The 21,768-nt window shown below is 37.4% G+C and overlaps 1 protein-coding gene across 5 annotated transcripts in view; it reads right to left on the bottom strand.

The window, feature by feature from the left end:
* Window positions 1-21,768, bottom strand: part of CFAP20DC (CFAP20 domain containing) — a 268,987-nt gene that overhangs the window by 114,405 nt on the left and 132,814 nt on the right. For all 5 annotated transcript variants that reach the window (XM_070776415.1, XM_070776414.1, XM_070776416.1 and 2 more), the window contains exon 7: window positions 6,902-7,066. In XM_070776415.1, coding sequence (XP_070632516.1) covers window positions 6,902-7,066 — 165 coding nt within the window. The remainder of the gene's footprint in view (window positions 1-6,901; window positions 7,067-21,768) is intronic.

Raw genomic sequence — 21,768 nt, 5'->3', positions numbered from 1 at the left:
AGGGTCTTTTCCAATGAGTCAACTCTTCGCATGAGGTGGCCAAAGTACTGGAGTTTCAGCTTTAGCATCATTCCTTCCAAAGAAATCCCAGGGCTGATCTCATTCAGAATGGACTGGTTGGATCTCCTTGCAGTCCAAGGGACTCTCAAGAGTCTTCTCCAACACCACAGTTCAAAAGCATCAATTCTTCGGCGCTCAGCCTTCTTCACAGTCCAGCTCTCACATCCATACATGACCACAGGAAAAACCATAGCCTTGACTAGACGGACCTTTCTTTAAAGAGCAATCTACTACTATGTGGTTAAATGGATATATATTTTTTAAGTTTTACAAATTTTAGTGTACCTTTTTCCCTCCACAAAGCAAAGTATACAATACTCCACCATTCAGTTATTTCTTTAATTAGCAGGCCTTTAACAATTTATTAGTACAATTAACACATACACATTCTTAAAGCCTGTTTCACTTTAATGATTCTGTTTATAATCATATAAAAATTGTCATAATTATCCATGTAAACATGCATCATGCTCTGTATCCACTGTAATAGGGTCCTAATTAAAAGCTACAAGAAAAGCAATTTAGACCTTTGGTTTCTAAAATAAAAAGTAGAATGGACGAAGTTTCTATAATGAGAAAAAATCTTAATGAAAGAAAACTACAAGCAGAAATGCATGCCTTTTGAATTCTAAAAGGAGTTCTTTTAAGAGCTGGTATCAATATGCATAACAGAAGGTTAAAAATCAAGATTAGATTAAAGCCATGCTCTAGGCATTTCATTTTCTTGAGTTTGCGGAAAATGAACTTGGTGTAGGTCAGAGATGTTACCATTAATTATTTTGCTATTTTACTGAGGGGTACAGCCTTTGTAGTTAGATTATAAAACCTGAGGGTCTACTCTCTAATTGTCTTTTAGAAAAATAAACATTCATTTTTGTCCCAAGATACAATGTTCTAATTATTATAGTCATTTAAGTTTGAAAGGTTTTCAAAGTTTAACTAGAAAAACCTGCTGAATCTTCAACTCTAATCATTGAGAGGTCATGCTTAAGACTTACATCTATTATCTAACAATCAAATCAGAATTAAACCTGCTACAAGAATCCAGATTTTGAATTGGATTTTTATTATAGGTGTATTGTTATAAGGAATATCAAAAACACAAAAAGGCTGATCTAGTACAGAAATATTATTTTAGACAAAGTACTCAAACTTTCTGAGCCTCACCTTCTTCATTCATAAGATTGAGATAATAATAGTACTTAAGTCAGGCATTTTTGTTAGATTATCTGAAACAATCCAAGTAACATACTAAATACTGTGCTTAATAGGGAGTGAATGCCTATAAATATGATATTAATATCTTTCGTCTTGAATAAAATTTAACAATTTATGAAGTCCATTCACCATCATTTATTCCTTCATCCACCAATTTTTTCAGCAGTGATTGAACACCTAGCCTGGGCAGCCACTGCTCTAAGCACTGAATAAGACAAGGAATAAGGCAGACACATAACCTCCTCCAAGGCACTCACAGTCTCACAAGGGAGATAGATACTACAGCAAATAAATCATAAATAACTACATGATTACAACTGTGGTAAGAGCTATGAAGGGAAGGTTCAGTGTGTTTGACAGGGGGCTGGTATCTAGTCTTTAGGGTCAGGGAAATGCCATTCAATTTGAGATTGAAAGGATGATGGATATGATGTGTACATGATCTCTATGGAATTTTCAATCACTTGGTGTGATATTATTCCACCTCTACAGATGAAGAAACTGAGGCTCACCATGTTTAGAGATCTGTCCACTGGGAGCCTGAGCTCAGACCCTTGGTGCCCTCTTTTCAACACATGTGGTGGTGGGCTGTAGGTGGACCGGGGGCATCACAGGGGATTCTTTCCTTGTCCACTCTTTATATTCTGGGCAGTTTTGTAAAACCATCTAACTGAAAATTTTTGTTTTGCTATCTGAAAAGTGTGTCCAATAGTAATGATTTGGATAAGTATGAGAACTTTATGAATATGATAATTAATATATTTGATGAAGACTAATGGGGTTCATGAGAAATAAAGAATAGAATATAATACTGTAATAATCTTTTCTAGAGAGAATAAAGTAGTGGTATTGGGGAGGGCCAAATGAAGTGGACTGAACGCCAGGCAGACAAAATATAGTGACAAGAACTCACATGGAGAATGTGGGGAGAAATGTGGCTAAATTGAGAATGCACATCCCATGCAAAGTACTTTCATTACAAGCTTTTAAAATTTAAGAAAAATGTCTATTCAGGTTTTCTGCATATTTTTTTTTTTAATTGCAGCCTTTCTTTAACCAACAACCAAAAACAAACCAGGGAATACCAGCAGTCTGGCTTTAGAAAAGAACAAATTAGAGTGTCTCGCTTGTTCCCGAAGACAGAATCTAACTCTTTTTTCTTTAAGATTCTACTTTACAGTAGATTTTGTTGTTTGACTTGAAATTTGCTTTCATAATGTCCAAAGCAAAGAAGAAATTCTATGAAAGATCTCACCAATGCCAACTATAGTTAAATCACTATGTCATGGTTTTGCTAAATGCTTTCATTTATGTGTTTGCAATTGAGCTAGGAGATAGGGATGTCAGTCTCTTCTTAATTAAAAAGGAATAAAAATCCAATAAGATTGCTGCTGTGGAAAGGAGGGCACTTGGGAAAACTATGTCCTAATTTTTAAGCAAATTATTGGTTTTGATTTGTGCTTAGTGGACCACTGCATCTTGTCATTAGTAGCTGAATGCTCAACTTCAATAACTAGATCTGATTCTCTGGTTCAATTAAAGTGGGGTTCCATTAATGAAAATAAGATCATCGGATCCTACAGTTCTCTGCAGACTAACAATCACTAGCTAATGTGCACTGGGAGCTGACAAAGTGAACAGTGCGAACGTGTGGCAGCAGACTTTTTGGAAACACAATTATTTTATTAATTTCATTAAATGCTATTGATCAAGTTACATGACATTAAAAAAATGCACTCTAAAACAGAAGGTTCAAGGTTTCCTTTTTAGCTCGGGTGAACATGCCAGAAAGCATCCATAGGAAGCAGCTACTTCATTCTGTAGTGGCATACTGGGATCTCTTAGCAAACACATTTATAATAAAATATCACAATTTACATAAGTACTGTTAGTTACAAGAACACCCAGCCACTTTTCATGCAATTCAAATCTCATCACAGGGAGCCCTCATTTTAGAAAGACACAAAAATAAATACTTAAAATGAAGAAATACCTCCTGGTTTTTCCATGATTAAAAAGTCTGTCCTTGGGCATTAGTCATTAGCTACACCGTTCAAATAAAATCTCTCACACAGAGAACAATAATTTTTATTGTAATCACTTACAGTAAGGTTCAAAGCCCACAAATGTCAAAAAAAGCAACTGAAAAGTATTTGCAGAAAGCGAACTACAAAGTTCGATGCACGTTTATGTAAATTTTAGCTGCTGTACATGTGCTATGAGATTTACTTCAGATGAACAATCATAAACCGTATGGTTATAAATGAATATAAGTACATTTGAGTTTCATAGGACAGAAGAAATAAGCTTTTCAATGGTGATTATTAATTTTCTGTATAAACAACTCATGTTGACTATACTTATGCACTGAAAGTCCAATTGTGGAATTAGAAAAATATATACTAACTTAACCCTCTTCTACAGGCTGAGATTGAACATGGCCTATGAAAAAGTTGGTTTAATTGTAATATTGAGTTAATGATGCATTTAATATTTATTCAAATTTCTCTTTATTCTCTGGCATTACAAGTGTCCTTGAAGTTTAAATTTAAAATAAAGACACAAAATATCTGGATATAGACTTGCATTTTCATTTAAAGACACAATTCTTAAAACATTAAGCTAGAGAGAGAGAAGAAAAAAGGAGCATTTACAACTACAAAGAGCGACATGATAGGCTTTGCAATCATTTTTGTTATGGAAAGTTATCACAGCCTGTTAGATACAGACAGAATGTTTGGTTACGCGAAACACTCTTACTCATTGTACTCTGTGGAGAATTTTCCATTAAGACTGAATTACGATGTGAGGTGTTTACAGTGGCTACCTGGGTAGTGAAAACTTTTATATATTTCCCAAAGGTTCTGTAATGAACATAGATTGCATATATTCTCTTTCTCTCCCTCTCTATCTAAAGATAGTACATATAACAAATACACAAATTCTCACGATCAGGGTTCTCCCACTGCCGCCGCCAAGTTGCTTCAGTCGTGTCCAACTCTGTGCGACCCCACGGACTGCAGCCTACCAGGCTTCTCTGTCCATGGTATTCTCCAGGCAAGAACACTGGAGTGGGTTGCCATTTCCGGGTTCTCACTGCTATCATAAATTCTTGCCTAAAGATGGCAACTGTCAAAGCAGGTGATGGAAATATGGGGGATTCACTATATAGTCTACTTGTTTGTGAGTTTGGAAATTTCATTACAAAGGACTGAAAAATATAGTGTCAAATTCTCTTACAGGGTTTATACTGAAAAAGTTAATAGAATAGTCCCAAATCTCCAGAAATATGCAATAAAAATATACCAAGAATAAATGAATTTTGGATAAACATAGAGAGTAAAAGTGAGTTATGAGTTTGAGCAAGCCCCAGGAGTTGCTGATGGACAGGGAAGCCTGGTGTACTGCAGTCCACGGGGTCACAAAGAGTCAGACACGACTGAGCAACTGAACTGAACTGAAAAGTGAGTCTGTTTTTGTTACTCATTCTTCTCACCACTGGAGAAAGAAATGGCAGTTCACTCCAGTATTCTTGCCTGGAAAATCCATTGGAGAGAGGAGCCTGGTGGGTTACAGTTCATGGTGTCGCAAAGAGTCAGACACGATTTAGCATGCATGCAATACATCTCATCATGATCATCTCTTTTCTCCTCTTTCTACTTTGACCACTCTTGAATTTTGACAACTCTCTCTTCCCCACCTGTTATCTGAGAACCAACACACCCTACAAGTTCCCCCACCCCTCACCGTGATTTCTCTCAAGGTTATCACCTTTGTGGGGATAAGTGATCCAGTCACTCATTCAGGGTTCTCAAACCTGGTTGTGTGTCACAATGGCTGGAGAAGTTTAAAAAAACAGACAGAACCCAACCGAGGGCAACTAAATCAACATTTCTGGGGGTGAAGCATAGACATTAGGGGAAAAATTTTTTTTATATCAGTTATTTTTAAAATGTCGCAAGTGATTCTAACATGCAGGAAGCTGAGAACTGCTCATCTGAATAACAGATTTCTTGATCTGTAAGTACTATTCACTTGTTTGGTCAATAGCTATGAGTGTCCAATACAGAGGTAGAAAACTGGCAGCCCTGGCGTGTTTTGTTTGACGCTAAGAGTGTTTCAAAAATGTTTAGAGTTTAGACAATATTTTAAAATTGTCAAAGAGAAGGAGACAACAGAGGACGAGATGGTTGGATGGCATCACCAACTCAATGGACATCAGTTTGGGCAAACTCCAGGAGATGGTGAAGGACAGGGAAGCCTGGCGTGCTGCAGTTCATGGGGTTGCGAAGAGTTGAACAGGACTGAGTGACTGAACAACAAATACTGTTACAAACACTGGGATACTGAGTTCCTCTTGAAAAAAAAAAAAAGAAAGAAAGATCTGGTGAGACTGTGCCTGTGTTCTTGCAAGGCAAAATTTGGCTAGAACTGAATTGCAGCTGTCCCTTCTAGGCTGAGAACGAGAATCCAGTTTGCTGTAGTTCTCACCACTCCCTTACAGCTCACTCACAGAGGCTGAGTGTTAACTGCCATGTACTGTATCATTTGTATCAGTTGTTGATACTACTGTTTCAACAGTAGAGAACAGTTTGTTTGAAGCACTATCTTACTCTTCTTCCCCAATTGCTCCCCTCCACTCCCAACAGGGCTCACTGCAGAAGTAGAAAATGTTTCTGTGGGTTGGATGTCCAGGCATCCGGCTCACTTCACTCATTTCTGTTATCTGACTGGCTACTGTCATATGAGTGTGCAGCACCAGGCCAAATATATGGCAAACACTGTGTTAGGTGGTAGGGATATAGAAGAATGATGTACAGTGCTCTTTTTGAAAGAGTCACGTTTAATTGGGAATGAAAGAATATTAATTAAAAAGTACTGCAAGGAACAAAAAAACCATCACAAAAGGAGAACAATGCTTGTTAGGACAGAAGAGGTGGCATTTGAGTTGGATTTAGGAAGACAAATTGAGTGTTTTTCCAGGCAGAAAGGCAAAGAAGCCATTTTAGGCCAATGAAACAGCAATCTCAAAATAAGAACATATGAAAGCTGCAGAGAGTGGTCAGAAATTAACACATGGGGAATGAGAGAAAGGGTCTGGAGATGAAACTGTGGAGTAAGTTTGGAATAAGGGAGACTGACTTTGTGTGAGTCCCCAGGGGCTTTTTTCATTTTGTCTTCTAAGATAGTAGGAAAGGCATTAAAAGTCTTTAACCAAAGAGCACCATGGTTACATTTCTATTTCTATTATCAGAAAGAGAAATCTGACAGCAATGTAAAGATTAACTGGGAGGGTAAGGTTAAGTGACAGTGGGGACCCAAACAATGAAAGTAGAATAGGATCAGATTTGAGAGCTGACTTGGAGGTGTAACTGGCAGGGCTTGGACACATATGGGAAGACAGGAACGACCAAGGATGTTTGACTTAACATGTAAAAATCGAGAAGCTATTCTGGCTGCTAAAAAAGAAATTTAAAATGATTTATCACTGACAAGAGCTGATGTTAAAGTGATTTAATATATAATCTCAAGCTATGAAGCATCATTGCCAGGCTGTTCCACCACCCTTTACTTTTTGGCCTTAAAAATAAAGAGGCTTATACTTTAGGACTTGAGTACATACCTGATTCTGTTGAGTTCAGAGGATGACCCCCAAATTTTATTTCAGGTTGGCGGAGTTTAGTCATGTTTAGCAGCTGTGTGACTTGTGGAACATCTGTCGTTAGTTGGCAGCTTCGTGGAATAATGTCTATAGGTTCATCTATTGGAAAGGGAGCATCTTGTCCAGCTGGAAATAAAGACAAACATTCATTCCCCGAATGTAAGCAATTTCTGCCAAATGGACATACCTTATAAATGAAAACAGTTAAAGTAAAGCATTTTAGAGTACGACTTTGGATGGGTTACTCAGTGTTATACAGTCTTGGTTACCTCATCTGAGCATAAATAATTTTAAGGTTTACTTTCTGGGATTGTAGAGAGGATTAAATGAGATAGAGTATCAACATATGGAACAGATTCAGAGACTTCTGCAATGAATGAGAGCATTGATTGGAAATATTTTATATTTGTTTTTTTAATACTACATTAGCACTCAGAAGAACCAGCTCAGTATGCTCAACGAAGGTTTCTGGGATTACACTGCCTCATTTATAGAAGGTCACTAAGTACAATGACATTATTGAGTAACCACCTAGAGCCATCATACGAGTCATTTTTCTAACTTTTCATTTTGAAATAAATTTAGACTTACAGAAAAGTTACAAAAATAGTACAGAGTTCCAATATACCCTTTACCCAGCTTTCCCTAATGTTAACACCCAATCTTCAAATACTTTCAAAGAAAAAAGTAGTTTAATTAAAGTAGTATTTTTATTATTATAGCTTGCATTTCCAATGAGATTTCATATTATTCATATAAATTTATATGGATATTTAAGTTTTCATTATAATAAATTTTCTGTTCATGTTCTTAACCCATTTTACTACTAGGTTACTTTAAAAAGTTATTTATATGACCTATTTTGTGGCAAAGATATTAAGCTTTGTCATATGTAGCAAGTAGGAATTTAGTTGCTGTTAACATTCCAAAAAGCAGTTTTACTATGTGCATCAAAAGCCTTAAAAATGTCCATGATATTTCACTCAGTAATTTCACTTATGAATCTTTTCTACATTAAAAAAATCAGAAACTCAGATGGTCAATATAAACGTTTATAATTTCTGAAACAACTTGAATTTCCAGTTAAGAGTTTATAAGACACTGTATTTACGAAGATGGGAAAGGTTCAAGATAAGGTGTTAAATGAACGTAATATATCCAAATCCCAACTGTAGAAAATTGTTCAATGAAACATATAAATAGGAAAAGGACTAGAAGGAAATATACCAAAATGAAAAATTACTTTTCCTGATTAGTCTAGGCATAGTTTTTATTTCTTCTTCATAATAATTTTTTAGTAGGAAAAAAATTATATTTTTAGAATCTAGTGGAAAAAATTTGGTTTGTGCACATGTGAATATGAATAGTAAGAAAAATTCAACCAAATTCATCCCTCAAAAATATCCTTATGTAAGTATAAACTCTAACCATATTTATAAAGGCAAATGATGTTAGGTTTTTGTGCATCCAAGCTGTGGCCATTCCCTAATTAGATTTTAATGTCCTAATCTTGAAAAGGAAAATGAATCATTTAACTAAAAACTTAAATGCTCATCAGTAATGTAATGGTTTCCAAGTGTCCTAACGTTCCAGTCATTACAAATGCCACTGAGCTTACAAATCTTAGTTTTCAGGTATTCTTTGTCCATTCATTTCTTACTTGTCATTGCATTCCTATACACTAATAATGAGAAAACTGAAAGAGAAATTAAGGAAACAATTCCATTCACCATTGCAACAGAAAGAATAAAATACTTAGGAATATATCTACCTAAAGAAACTAAAGACCTATATATAGAAAACTATAAAACACTGGTGAAAGAAATCAAAGAGGACACTAATAGATGGAGAAATATACCATGTTCATGGATTGGAAGAATCAATATAGTGAAAATGAGTATACTACCCAAAGCAATTTATAGATTCAATGCAATCCCTGTCAAGCTACCAACAGTATTCTTCACAGAGCTAGAACAAATAATTTCACAATTTGTATGGAAATACAAAAAACCTCGAATAGCCAAAGCTATCTTGAGAAAGAAGAATGGAACTGGAGGAATCAACCTACCTGACTTCAGGCTCTATTACAAAGCCACAGTTATCAAGACAGTATGGTACTGGCACAAAGACAGAAATATTGATCAATGGAACAAAATAGAAAGCCCAGAGATAAATCCACGCACCTATGGACACCTTATCTTTGACAAAGGAGGCAAGAATATACAATGGATTAAAGACAATCTCTTTAACAAGTGGTGCTGGGAAATCTGGTCAACCACTTGTAAAAGAATGAAACTGGACCACTTTCTAACACCATACACAAAAATAAACTCAAAATGGATTAAAGATCTAAACGTAAGACCAGAAACTATAAAACTCCTAGAGGAGAACATAGGCAAAACACTCTCTGACATACATCACAGCAGGATCCTCTATGACCCACCTCCCAGAATATTGGAAATAAAAGCAAAAATAAACAAATGGGACCTAATTAACCTTAAAAGCTTCTGCACATCAAAGGAAACTATTAGCAAGGTGAAAAGGCAGCCTTCAGAATGGGAGAAAATAATAGCAAATGAAGCAACGGACAAACAACTAATCTCAAAAATATACAAGCAACTCCTACAGCTCAACTCCAGAAAAATAAACGACCCAATCAAAAAATGGGCCAAAGAACTAAATAGACATTTCTCCAAAGAAGACATACAGATGGCTAACAAACACATGAAAAGATGCTCAACATCACTCATTATCAGAGAAATGCAAATCAAAACCACTATGAGGTACCATTTCACGCCAGTCAGAATGGCTGCAATCCAAAAGTCTACAAGCAATAAATGCTGGAGAGGGTGTGGAGAAAAGGGAACTCTCTTACACTGTTGGTGGGAATGCAAACTAGTATAGCCACTATGGAGAACAGTGTGGAGATTCCTTAAAAAACTGGAAATAGAACTGCCTTATGATCCAGCAATCCCACTGCTGGGCATACACACTGAGGAAACTGGAAGGGAAAGAGACACGTGTACCCCAATGTTCATTGCAGCACTGTTTATAATAGCCAGGACATGGAAGCAACCTAGATGCCCATCAGCAGATGAATGGATAAGAAAGCTGTGGTACATATACACAATGGAGTATTACTCAGCCATTAAAAAGAATACATTTGAATCAGTTCTAATGAGATGGATGAAACTGGAACCTATTATACAGAGTGAAGTAAGCCAGAAAGAAAAATACCAATACAGTATACTAACGCATATATATGGAATTTAGAAAGATGGTAACAATAACCCTGTGTACGAGACTTCAAAAGAGACACCGATGTATAGATCAGTCTTATGGACTCTGTGGGAGAGGGAGAGGGTGGGGAGATTTGGGAGAATAGCATTGAAACATGTATATTATCATGTATGAAACGAGTCGCCAGTCCAGGTTCGATACACGGTACTGGATGCTTGGGCCTGGTACACTGGGAGGACCCAGTAGGGGAGGGAGGAGGGAGGAGGGTTCAGGATGGGGAACGCGGGTATACCTGTGGCGGATTCATTTCGATATTTGGCAAAACTAATACAATATTGTAAAGTTTAAAAATAAAATAAAATTAAAAAAAAAATAGAAAGCCAATGTAAAGTAACTGAGCAAATGAACTCTCAAAATAAAAAAAATTTGGAAAGTAAGTAAACTAACTCTCTCTCTATATATATATTTGACACATCATTTCAGACTTCTTGAGGTAGAAAAAGATAATTTCCACATTGGTGCCAATATTGATAAACTGAGATTTTTATATTAATAGAGAAAGAAAATTCTGTGGGCTAATAAGAACCTGAAATAAAATGCTGTATTCTGAACCCTATGAAGAGAAATTATAGAAACTTTAGCTCAGAGGGCTTGTGTGGATGGTACAGGGTACAATACCATACAAAGTTTGAAATGTATCCAAAAGAAAAGCTGAATTTCCAACTATTAAGAGACAAACAGCAAATTCTGGTAACCAAAAATCCACAAGTTTTTATGAAAGAACAAGACAGAGACTATTACAAAACTCCAATCCGAATCTTACAGGAACGTGGTTGACATGCAAATCAGATTTCACATTAAAAGTCTCAAATTCCCTCTACATCATTTTTCCTTTCTCTATATATACTCTCTCTTTGTTCTCAGAATTGTCTTATTACTTATTGGATTATTTTCTGAGGGAATGAATATTGTGGGCAGTGTAAAATAAAACCTGCAATAAAGGGATAAATTAGAGAAAAAACTACTGATGTATTATTTTAAAATAGAGCTTAATCATTAAGTGACTAGTGACTGTCAAACTTCCAGAGATTTTTTATGGAAAGTTTCATTTTTGAGAAAGAGGAAAGAAGCTTAAGTCTCATTTTTCTGTGATCCCAAACTATGAAGGGGCTTTAAACCAGGTAGCTGGATGTTCTGATAGACCTAAATAGAACTTAACTCATCTCCCCACCAACCACTCCCCCTTCTCTAGGCTCAATTACCAGGTTATATTATTTTGTATTTTTAGCATTTATGGCTTAATTTAAAAATAAAGACTAATTCCAAAAATAGTACAGATCCTACACAAAAATTAAATAGTGCTGAACTGTATTACAGGGCATGGTCTACCTGTAGTCATTCATTTACTCATTTTATCATTCAGTAAATTCTTACTGAGCCTTAGTGGCTGGGAATTTAGTGGTGAGCCAGAGTTGACTCTATGATGGCCTTATTAAAGCTTATACCCAGCAGAGAATATGAAACAAGATATATCACAGTTAATTATAATTGTGTTAAATGCTCTGAAAGAAAAGCTCAAGATGTTATGAGAGAAGTAGTAGGGGAATCCAACTTCAGAGGTTGTTAGGGAAAGTCTTCCTGATAAAAGACACATTTAAGCTGAGTCATAAAGGATAAGCAGAAAGTGGCCTGGTGAAATGGGGTAGGAGTGATCATTCAGGTAGATGAAACAGCTTTTGAAGACTCTGAAGACAGAAAGACTTCGGTACATTCTAGGAGGTGAAAGAAAGACAGTTCTCCCACACTGAATAGTGAGAGAATCCCAGTGATACATTTAGTAAAACACTTGGCTCAAATGGGGTGCTTAATAAATGGTCATGAACAAAAGCCCCTTAATAACAGTCAACCTAGATTAAATGCAGCTGCCCAGTTTTCGGTTCTTCTTCGGTTGTTCTTTATTCAGCTATATCCTGAATAGTACTCCATGCACACTTTATTTGGATATTTTTCTCCCCAGATGGCAAATAACAAATCAAGCAGGCAATCAGATACTAAGGGACGAGAGCCTGTCTTATTCCTTCACACAAGTTCTATCTCCAGGGCAGGGGCTTTGTATGGAAACACTCAGACTGCTTAGTTAATGTTTGAACTACGATACAATAGAATTTGAACTGCTTTTGCTAACACATCTGAAAGAACATTATGTTGGCTAGAATGGTAGGCTCAAAAAGGCAAAATGGATAAGGCTCTGAGAAAGCTGACAGATTTGCTCATGCAGCATCCAGACACAACCAGATGGTAGTTTTTTTTTGACACCTTTACTCCCAGTATGAGATGGTGTATTACTGCAATGCTTGAGTGACTTGGTAACCCTGTCTTCCTTTCTTTGGACATACAGTCCTCATAAAACGAATCATTCTATGGTGTTTAATACCCTTGATGAGGATCTTTACTAGCTTTAAAAATTAAGTCATCAATTTTAACACATATATAAAGCATTAAGAATAATCATCCCCATTTTATTGGGTGGGGGAGAATGCCTTACAAAATAGTTAGATTTATAGATATGTTTCCAATACAGATACTCATAATTCACTGTCGTTTAAATAAGAACCAATTCTGTAATAATTCACTGATTCTGGATTCAACTATATTCATCTTACTCACTTGTAGTGCCTAGTAAAGTGCCTTACTTATATCAAATCTCACCTCTCTGAAACATCACTGAGAACGAAGCAGAAAACACAAATGTTTCCTCACTGCCAAAGTATTTGTTTTTGTTTGGGCTGCTATAACAGAATACTGTAGATTGAGTGGAAATGTGTAGAAATAACAAATTTACTTCTCATAGTTCTAGGGGCTGAGAAGCTCAAGACCAAGGCACTAGCAGATCTGATGTCTGATAAACCTCCTAACCCTGGTTCACAGATGGCTGTCTTCCTTCTGAGACCACACATGGTGGGAAGGGAGAGGGAGCGTCTGGGATCCCTTATGTGTGCATGTGTTAGTCGCTCAGTTGTGTCCGACTTTTTGCAAACCCATGAACTGTGGGCTCCTCTCATGGACTGTGGGCTCCTCTGTCTATGGAATTCTCTAGGCAAAAATACTGGAGTGGGTAGCCATTTCCTTCTCCAGGGGAACTTTCTGACTCAGGGATCGAACCCAAGGCTCCTGTATTGCAGACAGATTCTTTTACCATCTGAGCTACCAGGGAAACCCTGGCTATCTTATTAGAGAACATATAAATTTTAGGGGGACACATTTAATCTAATTAATTTAACAATATTGGTATAAGGTTGATTCATTTTTTCATTCATTCATTCATCTACCATATAACTATCAGATTTGTCCCTGGGCCTGATATGGATTCAAATCCCTGCTTTATGGAGTTTAACTGTATTAATGCAGAAAGATTTTAAGCTGTATATCATAGCAGTTAACAGCACAGGTTCTGGAGCAAGGCAGCCTGGTCTCATGTTCTGGCTATAGCAAGCGGTTGTGTGATCCTGGCATTGTAATTACCTTGCTCTGCCCTGTTCTCCATATCTGTGAAACATGGATATGAAAATAACACTTCCTTACAGGGTTACTGTGATGATTAAATTAGTTAATATATAAAAGGATAAGGATACTACCTGGTATATAGCAAGTGCTATATAAATGTTTATTATTAGTAACAGCAGATACTTATGAAAATTATTTCATTACAATAGTAACGACACCACTGTATCCTGGTATGTGTGTTTTTCTTTTGTTTTGAATAATAAAAGGTTTTGATGTTTAAAGGAACTACACAAAATTTTCACAGTTTTTTTTAATTGAGAAGAAATTAATTTTAATAAAATTAATCATTTTATAGTAAAATATTCAGTGGCATTTAGTACATTCATAGTGAACTTACCCATTAACCTGTATCTCCCCATTCTCTCTGGTCCCTAGTCCCTGGCAGTCACAAATCTACAATCTGTCTGCATTACGGGTATTTCATGTGAATGGAATCATACAATATGTGACCTTTTGTGTCTGTGTAAATAGTACTTAACAATTTTTGTCAATCTACTCATCCAGAGATGGACATGTGGGCTATTTTCACATTTTGGCTATTGGAGATAATACTGTTATAAACATGCATGCACATGTATCTGTTTTTTGTTTGGGGAAGTATATACTTCGGAGTGGAACTGCAGGGTCATATGGTATTGCTATGTTTAAGTTTTTAAAGAACTGCCAAAATGTTTTCCACAATGAGAGAACAATTTTGGTTTCCTATCAGCAATGCTTGAAGACTCCAATTTCCCTCCACATTTGCTAACACTTATTTTCTATAAAACAAAATTATAGCCATCCTAGTAGGTATAGGATCTCACTGTGGTTTAAAATTTTATTTCTCTAATGAACAATGATGTTTAGCATCTTAGGTTTGTTGGCTGACATTTTTATTATCTTCTTTTGTGTACCTTCTTTGGAGATATATTTAAGACTTTTTACCATTTTAAAAAATTGGGTTGTCTTTTTGCTTTTGTGTTATGTATTTCAGATTCTAGAATGTATCAGAATATATATGTATACTTTATTTATGAAACAGAGTATATATTCTATCAGATATGTGTTACAAATATCTTCTCCCATTCTGTAGGCCATCTTTTTATGTCTTCACTTGATCTTAGTCAAAAGCTCAAGAAGCGATTTTTCACCATCTAGATAATGTCATCTGATACACAGTTTTTAATTTTGATAATGTATAGTTTATCTACATCGAACATTTTGTTACTATGGTTTTGGTAACATATCTAATTGCCAAATTTAAGGTCATGAAGATTTATCTCTATTATTTTTTTCTAAGACTTTAATGGTTTACCTCCTACATTTAGGAAACTGATACACTGAGTCAATTTTTTTAAATTGGGTGAGGTAGGGTTCCCCATTTGTTGAAGACACTATTCTCTCCCCATTGAATGCTCTCGGTGTCCCTGCCAAAATCTGATGCATGCCTTTATTTCTGGATTTAACTCTGTTTCATTGGTCTATATGTCAGTCCTAACAGCAACTCCTTTGATTTTTGTAACTTTGAGACAAGTTTTGAAATTGAGAAGTGTGAATCCTCCAACTTTGTCCTTTTTTAAAGAAATTTTTGGATATTCAGTCCTCTTTCAATGCCATATGAATCTGAGGATTGTTTCTTCCATTTCTGTAAAAAGGCCACTGACATTTCAAGAGAGACTGAATTTATTCTCTAGACCATTTGGCATGATATTGAAAATCTTAACAATATCACGTCTTCCAATTCATGAATGTGGGATGTCTTTCCATTTAGGTAGCTCTTTCTTAATTTCTTTTAGCAATGTTTTATAGTTTTCAGTGTACAAGTCTTTATATCCTTGATTAAATTTATTCCGAGGTACTTAATTATTTGGATGGTAATGTAAATGAAATTGTTGTCCTTAGAGGTTTTGAGAAATAGTATTTTATTATAAACAGTATTCAACTTATATGCAGAGTACATCATGAGAAACGCTGGACTGGACGAAGCACAAGCTGGAATCAAGATTGCCAGGAGAAATATCAATAACCTCAGATGTGCAGATGACATCACCCTTATGGCAGAAAGTGAAGAACTAAAGAGCCTCTTGATGAAAGTGAAAGAGGAGAGTGAAAAAGTTGGCTTAAAGCTCAACATTCAGAACACTAAGATCATGGCATCTGGTCCCATCACTTCATGGCAAATAGATGGGGAAACAGTGGAAAGAGAGGCTGACTTTATTTTTTGGGGCTCCAAAATCACTGCACATGGTGATTGCAGCCATGAATTAAAAAGATGCTTTACTCCTTGGAAGGAAAGTTATGATCAACCTAGACAGCATATTAAAAAGCAGAGACATGACTTTGCCAACAAAGGGCCATCTAGTCAAGGTTATGGTTTTTCCAGTGGTCATGTATGGATGTGAGAGTTGGACTATAAAGAAAGCTGAGCACAGAAGAATTGATGTTTTTGAACTCTGGTGTTAGAGAAGACTCTTGAGAGTCCCTTGGACTGCAAGGAGATCCAACTAGTGCATCCTAAAGGAGATCAGTCCTGGGTATTCATTGGAAGGACTGATGTTGAAGCTGAAACTCCAATACTCTGGCCACCTGACCTTGAAGAGCTGACTCATTTGAAAATACCCTGATGCTGGGAAAGATTGAGGGCAGGAGGAGAAGGGGACAACAGAGGATGAGATGGTTGGATGGCATCACCAACTCGATGGACATGGATTTGGGTGAACTCTGGGAGTTGGTGATGGACAGGGAGGCCTGGTGTGCTGCGGTTCATGAGGTCACAGAGTCGGACACAACTGAACTGAACTGAATTACAAAATATAATAAATATCTTAGAATAATTCTGAGTCTTGATATAGGGACACTGGTGACTAATTCTTGTGGGATCTTCTATTGGCTGTTAGGCACCTCACCCACTTTACTTCCCCTGGCATGGTTTGCTAGGCAAGGGCATTGTGAGTTCAGTGCTCCTCTCTGGAAAGGAGTGGAAATGGAGCCTTAAACTGACAAGATTTGGGTATGATGTACATTCATCTCACCTGCAGGTGAGGAGAGAAGTGGGAAAAAAACTCAACAATGTCAATTATTAAAAACACTAAGTCATTTTACTTATTGTGGATGGTAAACTTGGGCAGCACTGACGAAATGGCAGTCAGAGGGTTGGTGTTGAGTTCTACCTTCTGCAGTCTCAGCACAAGATGCCTCATTTCCATGGACCTTCTTTTCCTTATTTGTATAATTAAGACACTGAATTAGATGATCTTTAGGGCCTTTTCCTGATCAATGAGTCTATGAAGACATCAGTACTTCTAATTTTTTTCTGTCACCTTTGAAGGGATAATTTTCTTCAGATTGTTAGACACCCAATAAAGGTTTACTATATAGAGATAGTAAATGAATAATTGAACAGTTAGCTAGCCCTTACTTCATTAATTCATCAAGCATTTATGACACGTTACTGGTGCCAGGTCATTTACTAGAAATACAAATGTGGAGATCCAATTTTAGCCCTCAAAGGGCTCCTAGTCTTAAATCATAGTTCTTCTCTTCTTGCATTACTGAACACTGAACACATACTCCCCAGTCCTGAGACTTCAGGAAGAACAATGAACTGGGGAGACTGGGGAAACAGGAGACCTATAAAACTGTGATTGGCAGTATAAATTCATGATTAATGGATCCTCACTTGTTCTTTTCTCTCTTCCATCTTTCTCTGATCTACACATATATCATGTTTTATAAAAAAAAATGCAAAATGATACAAGTTAATCAATAATTCAGTCATGCAAATGTTAGTCCATGTTCCCTTGGGGATCATAAAAGTAATAAACTAAACTGAATCATCACGCTTTACTACTTGTCCAGCATAAGTCATTCTGCTGGACAACGAAGAAACTGGTTAACTGCTGGGTCCTAATAACTCATTTTAGGGTCCTAATAACTCCTTTTCTATTATATCCCACTGTGTAACAGAGAACAGCAATGGAATTAGGCAACATATTCTAGCATGGGTGAGTCTGAGAGGTCCTAGAGTAAAATAATAGTAGTTTAAACGAGCCAAGGACAACACAGGACTGAGCTTAAGCATGCATTTAATATGATATTTTAAAACTGAACCTGAGAATGGAATGTAAGAAACACATACAAAATTTTCCTTGGATAAAAGTCTCAATGCTATGACCAACTAATCTGTTTTTGCAGAAGGCAATGACCCATCCTTCAGTAAGAAAGACAAAGGGACATTCATCACTTACTGTAATACAGATATCAACAGAGCAAGTCACCAAATTCTTGAATTCTTATTACATGACATCTCTTGTACATTTCCTTTTAAAATCATCCCTCTTTTCCATCCTTCCTTGAAAGGCACTGTACTATAGAAATTGTGCTGTGTGCTTAGTCGTTCAGTCATGTCCGACTCTTTGCAACCCCATGGACTGTAGCCTGCCAGGCTCCTCTGTCCATGGGGAGTCTCCAGGAAAGAATACTGGAGTAGGTTGCCATTCCCTTCTCCAGGGGATCTTCCCAACCCAGGGATCAAACCCAGGTCTCCCCATTGCAACAGTAATTAGGGCAATGAAACTATTCTGTATCATGCTGCAATGGTGGATACATGTCATTATTGATTTATCAAAACCTACAGGACATATTAGGTTGGCCAAAAAGATTGTTTGGGGTTTTTCCTAACATGTTAATTTTACTATTTTTGGAACAATATATTTTAGTTTTTTGTCTTTTAAGTTTCATGCTTACTTTATAAGTGACTGACCCTCTACCTTTATTATATATTTATCTTTTCGAGTGAGATTTTTGGGGCGGGGGGGCTTCCCTGGTAGCTCAGTGGTAAAATAATCCACCCGCTAATGCAGGAAATGCAGTTTGATTCTTGGGTCAGGAAGATCCAATGGAGAAGGAAATGGTAACCCACTCCAGTATTCTTGTCTGGGAAATTCCATGGACAGAGGAGCCTGGCAGGCTACAGTCCACAGAGTCTCAAAGAGTTGGACGTGACTTAGCGACTGTACAACAATAATCGTCAGATTCTTACTTTCATGTGTTTCTTTTTTAAAAATTTATTATTAATTAGTGCTATTTCTTTTCAGCTTACAGAAGTCTCTTCAATATTTCTTGCAGGGTTGGTTTAGTGTTGATGAATTGCTTTAACTTCTGTTTATCTGGGAAACTCTTGATTTCTTTAATTCTGAACAATAACCTTGTTAATAATTCTTGGTTGAACTTTCTTCCTTTTAGCACTTTGAATATGTTAAGCTACTCTCTTCTGGTCTGCACAGTTTATGTTAAAACATCTAATAGCCTGTGGGTTTTAGTATGTAACAAGTTTTTTTTTCTCTCTCTTGCTGCTTTTAGGATTTTCTCTCATCCTTAATTTTTATCATTTTAATTATCATGTATCTTGGTGTGTGTGGCTCTTTGGTTTCAACTTATTTGGAACTCTGTGCTTCCTGGATCTGGATGTCTATTTCCTTTCCCGTATTAGGGAAATTTTCAGCCACTATTTCTTCAAATAATTTTTTTTGCCCCTCTCTCCTCTTGTGGGACTCTAATAGGAATGTTATTTCACTTGATGCTGTTCCAAAGGTCTCTCAAGGTATCTTCACCTCTTAAAATTCTTTGTCATTTTGCTAGTCTGTCTGGGTGACTTTCATTGCTTTGTCTTAGCTTCTTGATTCCTTCTGCTGCCTCATCCAATCTGTTGTTGAACTCCTCTAGTGTATTTTTCAGTTCAGTTATTACTTCTCTTTGGTACTTTCTTTTATTTTCTATCTCTCTGTTGAAGTTCTCACTCTGTTCAACCATTCTTCTTCCAAAATTAATGAGCAACTTTATGATCATCATTGAACTCTGCCAGGAGACTGCCTATCTCTGTTTCCTTTATTTCTTTTTCCGAGGTTTTGTCTTATTTTTTCATTTGGAACATATTCCCGTCTTCTTATTTTGCTTAATTCTGTTTGTTTCTATGTAATGAAACCCACAAGGCTATACGTGAACCGTGAACTTCCTGACATTCAAGCTGGTTTTAGAAAACGCAGAGGAGCCAGAGATCAAATTGCCAACATCCATTGGATCATCAAAATAGCAAGAGAGTTTCAGAAAAACATCTATTTCTGCTTTATTGACTATGCCAAAGCCTTTGACTGTGTGGATCACAATCAACTGTGGAAAATTCTTCAAGAGATGGGAATACCAGACTTCCTGACCTGCCTCTTGAGAAACCTATATGCAGGTCAGGAAGCCACAGTTAGAACTGGACATGGAACAACAGACTGGTTCCAAATAGGAAAAGGAGTATGTCAAGGCTGTATATTGTCACCCTGCTTATTTAACTTATATGCAGAGTACATCATGAGAAATGCTGGGCTGGAAGAAACACAAGCTGGAATCAAGATTGCTGGGAGAAATATCAATAATCTCAGATATGCAGATGACACCACCCTTATGGCAGAAAGTGAAGAGAAGCTAAAAAGCCTCTTGATGAAAGTAAAGAGGAGAGTGAAAAAGTTGGCTTAAAACTCAACATTCAGAAAACAAAGATCATGGCATCTGGTTCCATCACTTCATGGCAAATAGATGGGGAAACAGTGTTAGACTTTGTTTTTCTGGGCTCCAAAATCACTGCAGATGGTGACTGCAGCCATGAAATTAACTCCTTGGAAGCAAAGTTATGACCAACCTAGATAGCATATTCAAAAGCAGAGACATTACTTTGCCAACAAAGGTCTATCTAGTCAAGGCTATGGTTTTTCCTGTGGTCATATATGGATGTGAGAGTTGGACTGTGAAGAAGGCTGAGCGCTGAAGAATTGATGCTTTTGAACTGTGGTGTTGGAGAAGACTCCTGAGAGTCCCTTGGACCGCAAGGCGATCCAACCAGTCCATTCTGAAGGAGATCAGCCCTGGGATTTCTTTGGAAGGAATGGTGCTAAAGCTGAAACTCCAGTACTTTGGCCACCTCATGTGAAGAGTTGACTCACTGGAAAAGACTCTGATGCTGGGATGGATTGGGGGCAGGAGGAGAAGGGGACGCCAGAGGATGAGATGGCTGGATGGCATTACCGACTCGATCGACATGAGTTTGAGTGAACTCTGGGAGTTGGTGATGGACAGGGAGGCCTGGTGTGCTGCGATTCATGGGGTTGCAAAGAGTCAGACACTACTGAGTGACTGAACTGAAGGTTCAGTTCAGTGGGGCTCAGGAGCACAACCTTGTTTTCCACCAGAGCCAAGAATTCAAGGGTCTGCCCAACTATTTGGGCTGTGTGTGCCTTCCAGTTTTGGCAGGGCTGTGGCTGTGGGTGGAGCTGGTCCCCAGACTGGAAGCAGTGCCCAGTCAAAACACAGCCCTAAGGCTGAGGCTCCCAGCAGGGCAGACACACTGGCGTAATAGACGAGAGAGAGAATTCCAAAATGGTGCTTGACAGTTCTGATATTACAAAGTAGCCTGAGATCACAGAAAGGTCTATTGCTAGAGTTTCACACCTGGGAGATTATTCCAGCTAGTTTCTGACTCTCCAGCATATGTTTCAAGGTTAGTAAGTAGGACCCCTTCACCTATGATCCAGGCACTTTTCAACTGGTGTTTGTGTCCTGTGGGTCAACTGGTTTTGGGGTCTAGTAGGTCTGAAGGAAGCTCTTTAAGAGTGGACTTCTCATCCCTGCAGTTCTATAGTTTTCCTGGACATACTCCCCACTGGTTTTCAAAGTCAGTTAGTTTAGGGGCTCACCTCTCCTATACAGGACCTAGGGGCTGGGTTCCTGGCCTGGAGCTCAGATATCCTTTTCCTCAGGGGAAAGGTCCATAGCTCTGTGACCTTTCCCATTTGTACATTGCTGTGGCTGGGGTGTAGTTCTTTTCCCCTGGGGGGAGACTTTATCTCTGCCTCTCATACCTTTGTGGCTTCCCTTGTGGGTCATCTGGTAAAGAATCCACCTGCAATGCAGGAGACCTGGGTTCAATCCCTGGGTTGGGAAGATCTCCTGGAAAGGGGAAAGGCTACCCACTCCAGTATTCTGGTCTGGAAAATTCCATGGAC

This window comes from Bos indicus, chromosome 22, assembly GCF_029378745.1.
Source record: "Bos indicus isolate NIAB-ARS_2022 breed Sahiwal x Tharparkar chromosome 22, NIAB-ARS_B.indTharparkar_mat_pri_1.0, whole genome shotgun sequence".
NCBI lineage: Eukaryota > Metazoa > Chordata > Mammalia > Artiodactyla > Bovidae > Bos > Bos indicus.
Note: the sequence above shows the minus strand (reverse complement) of the source record. Positions and strands in the feature narration are given on the sequence as shown.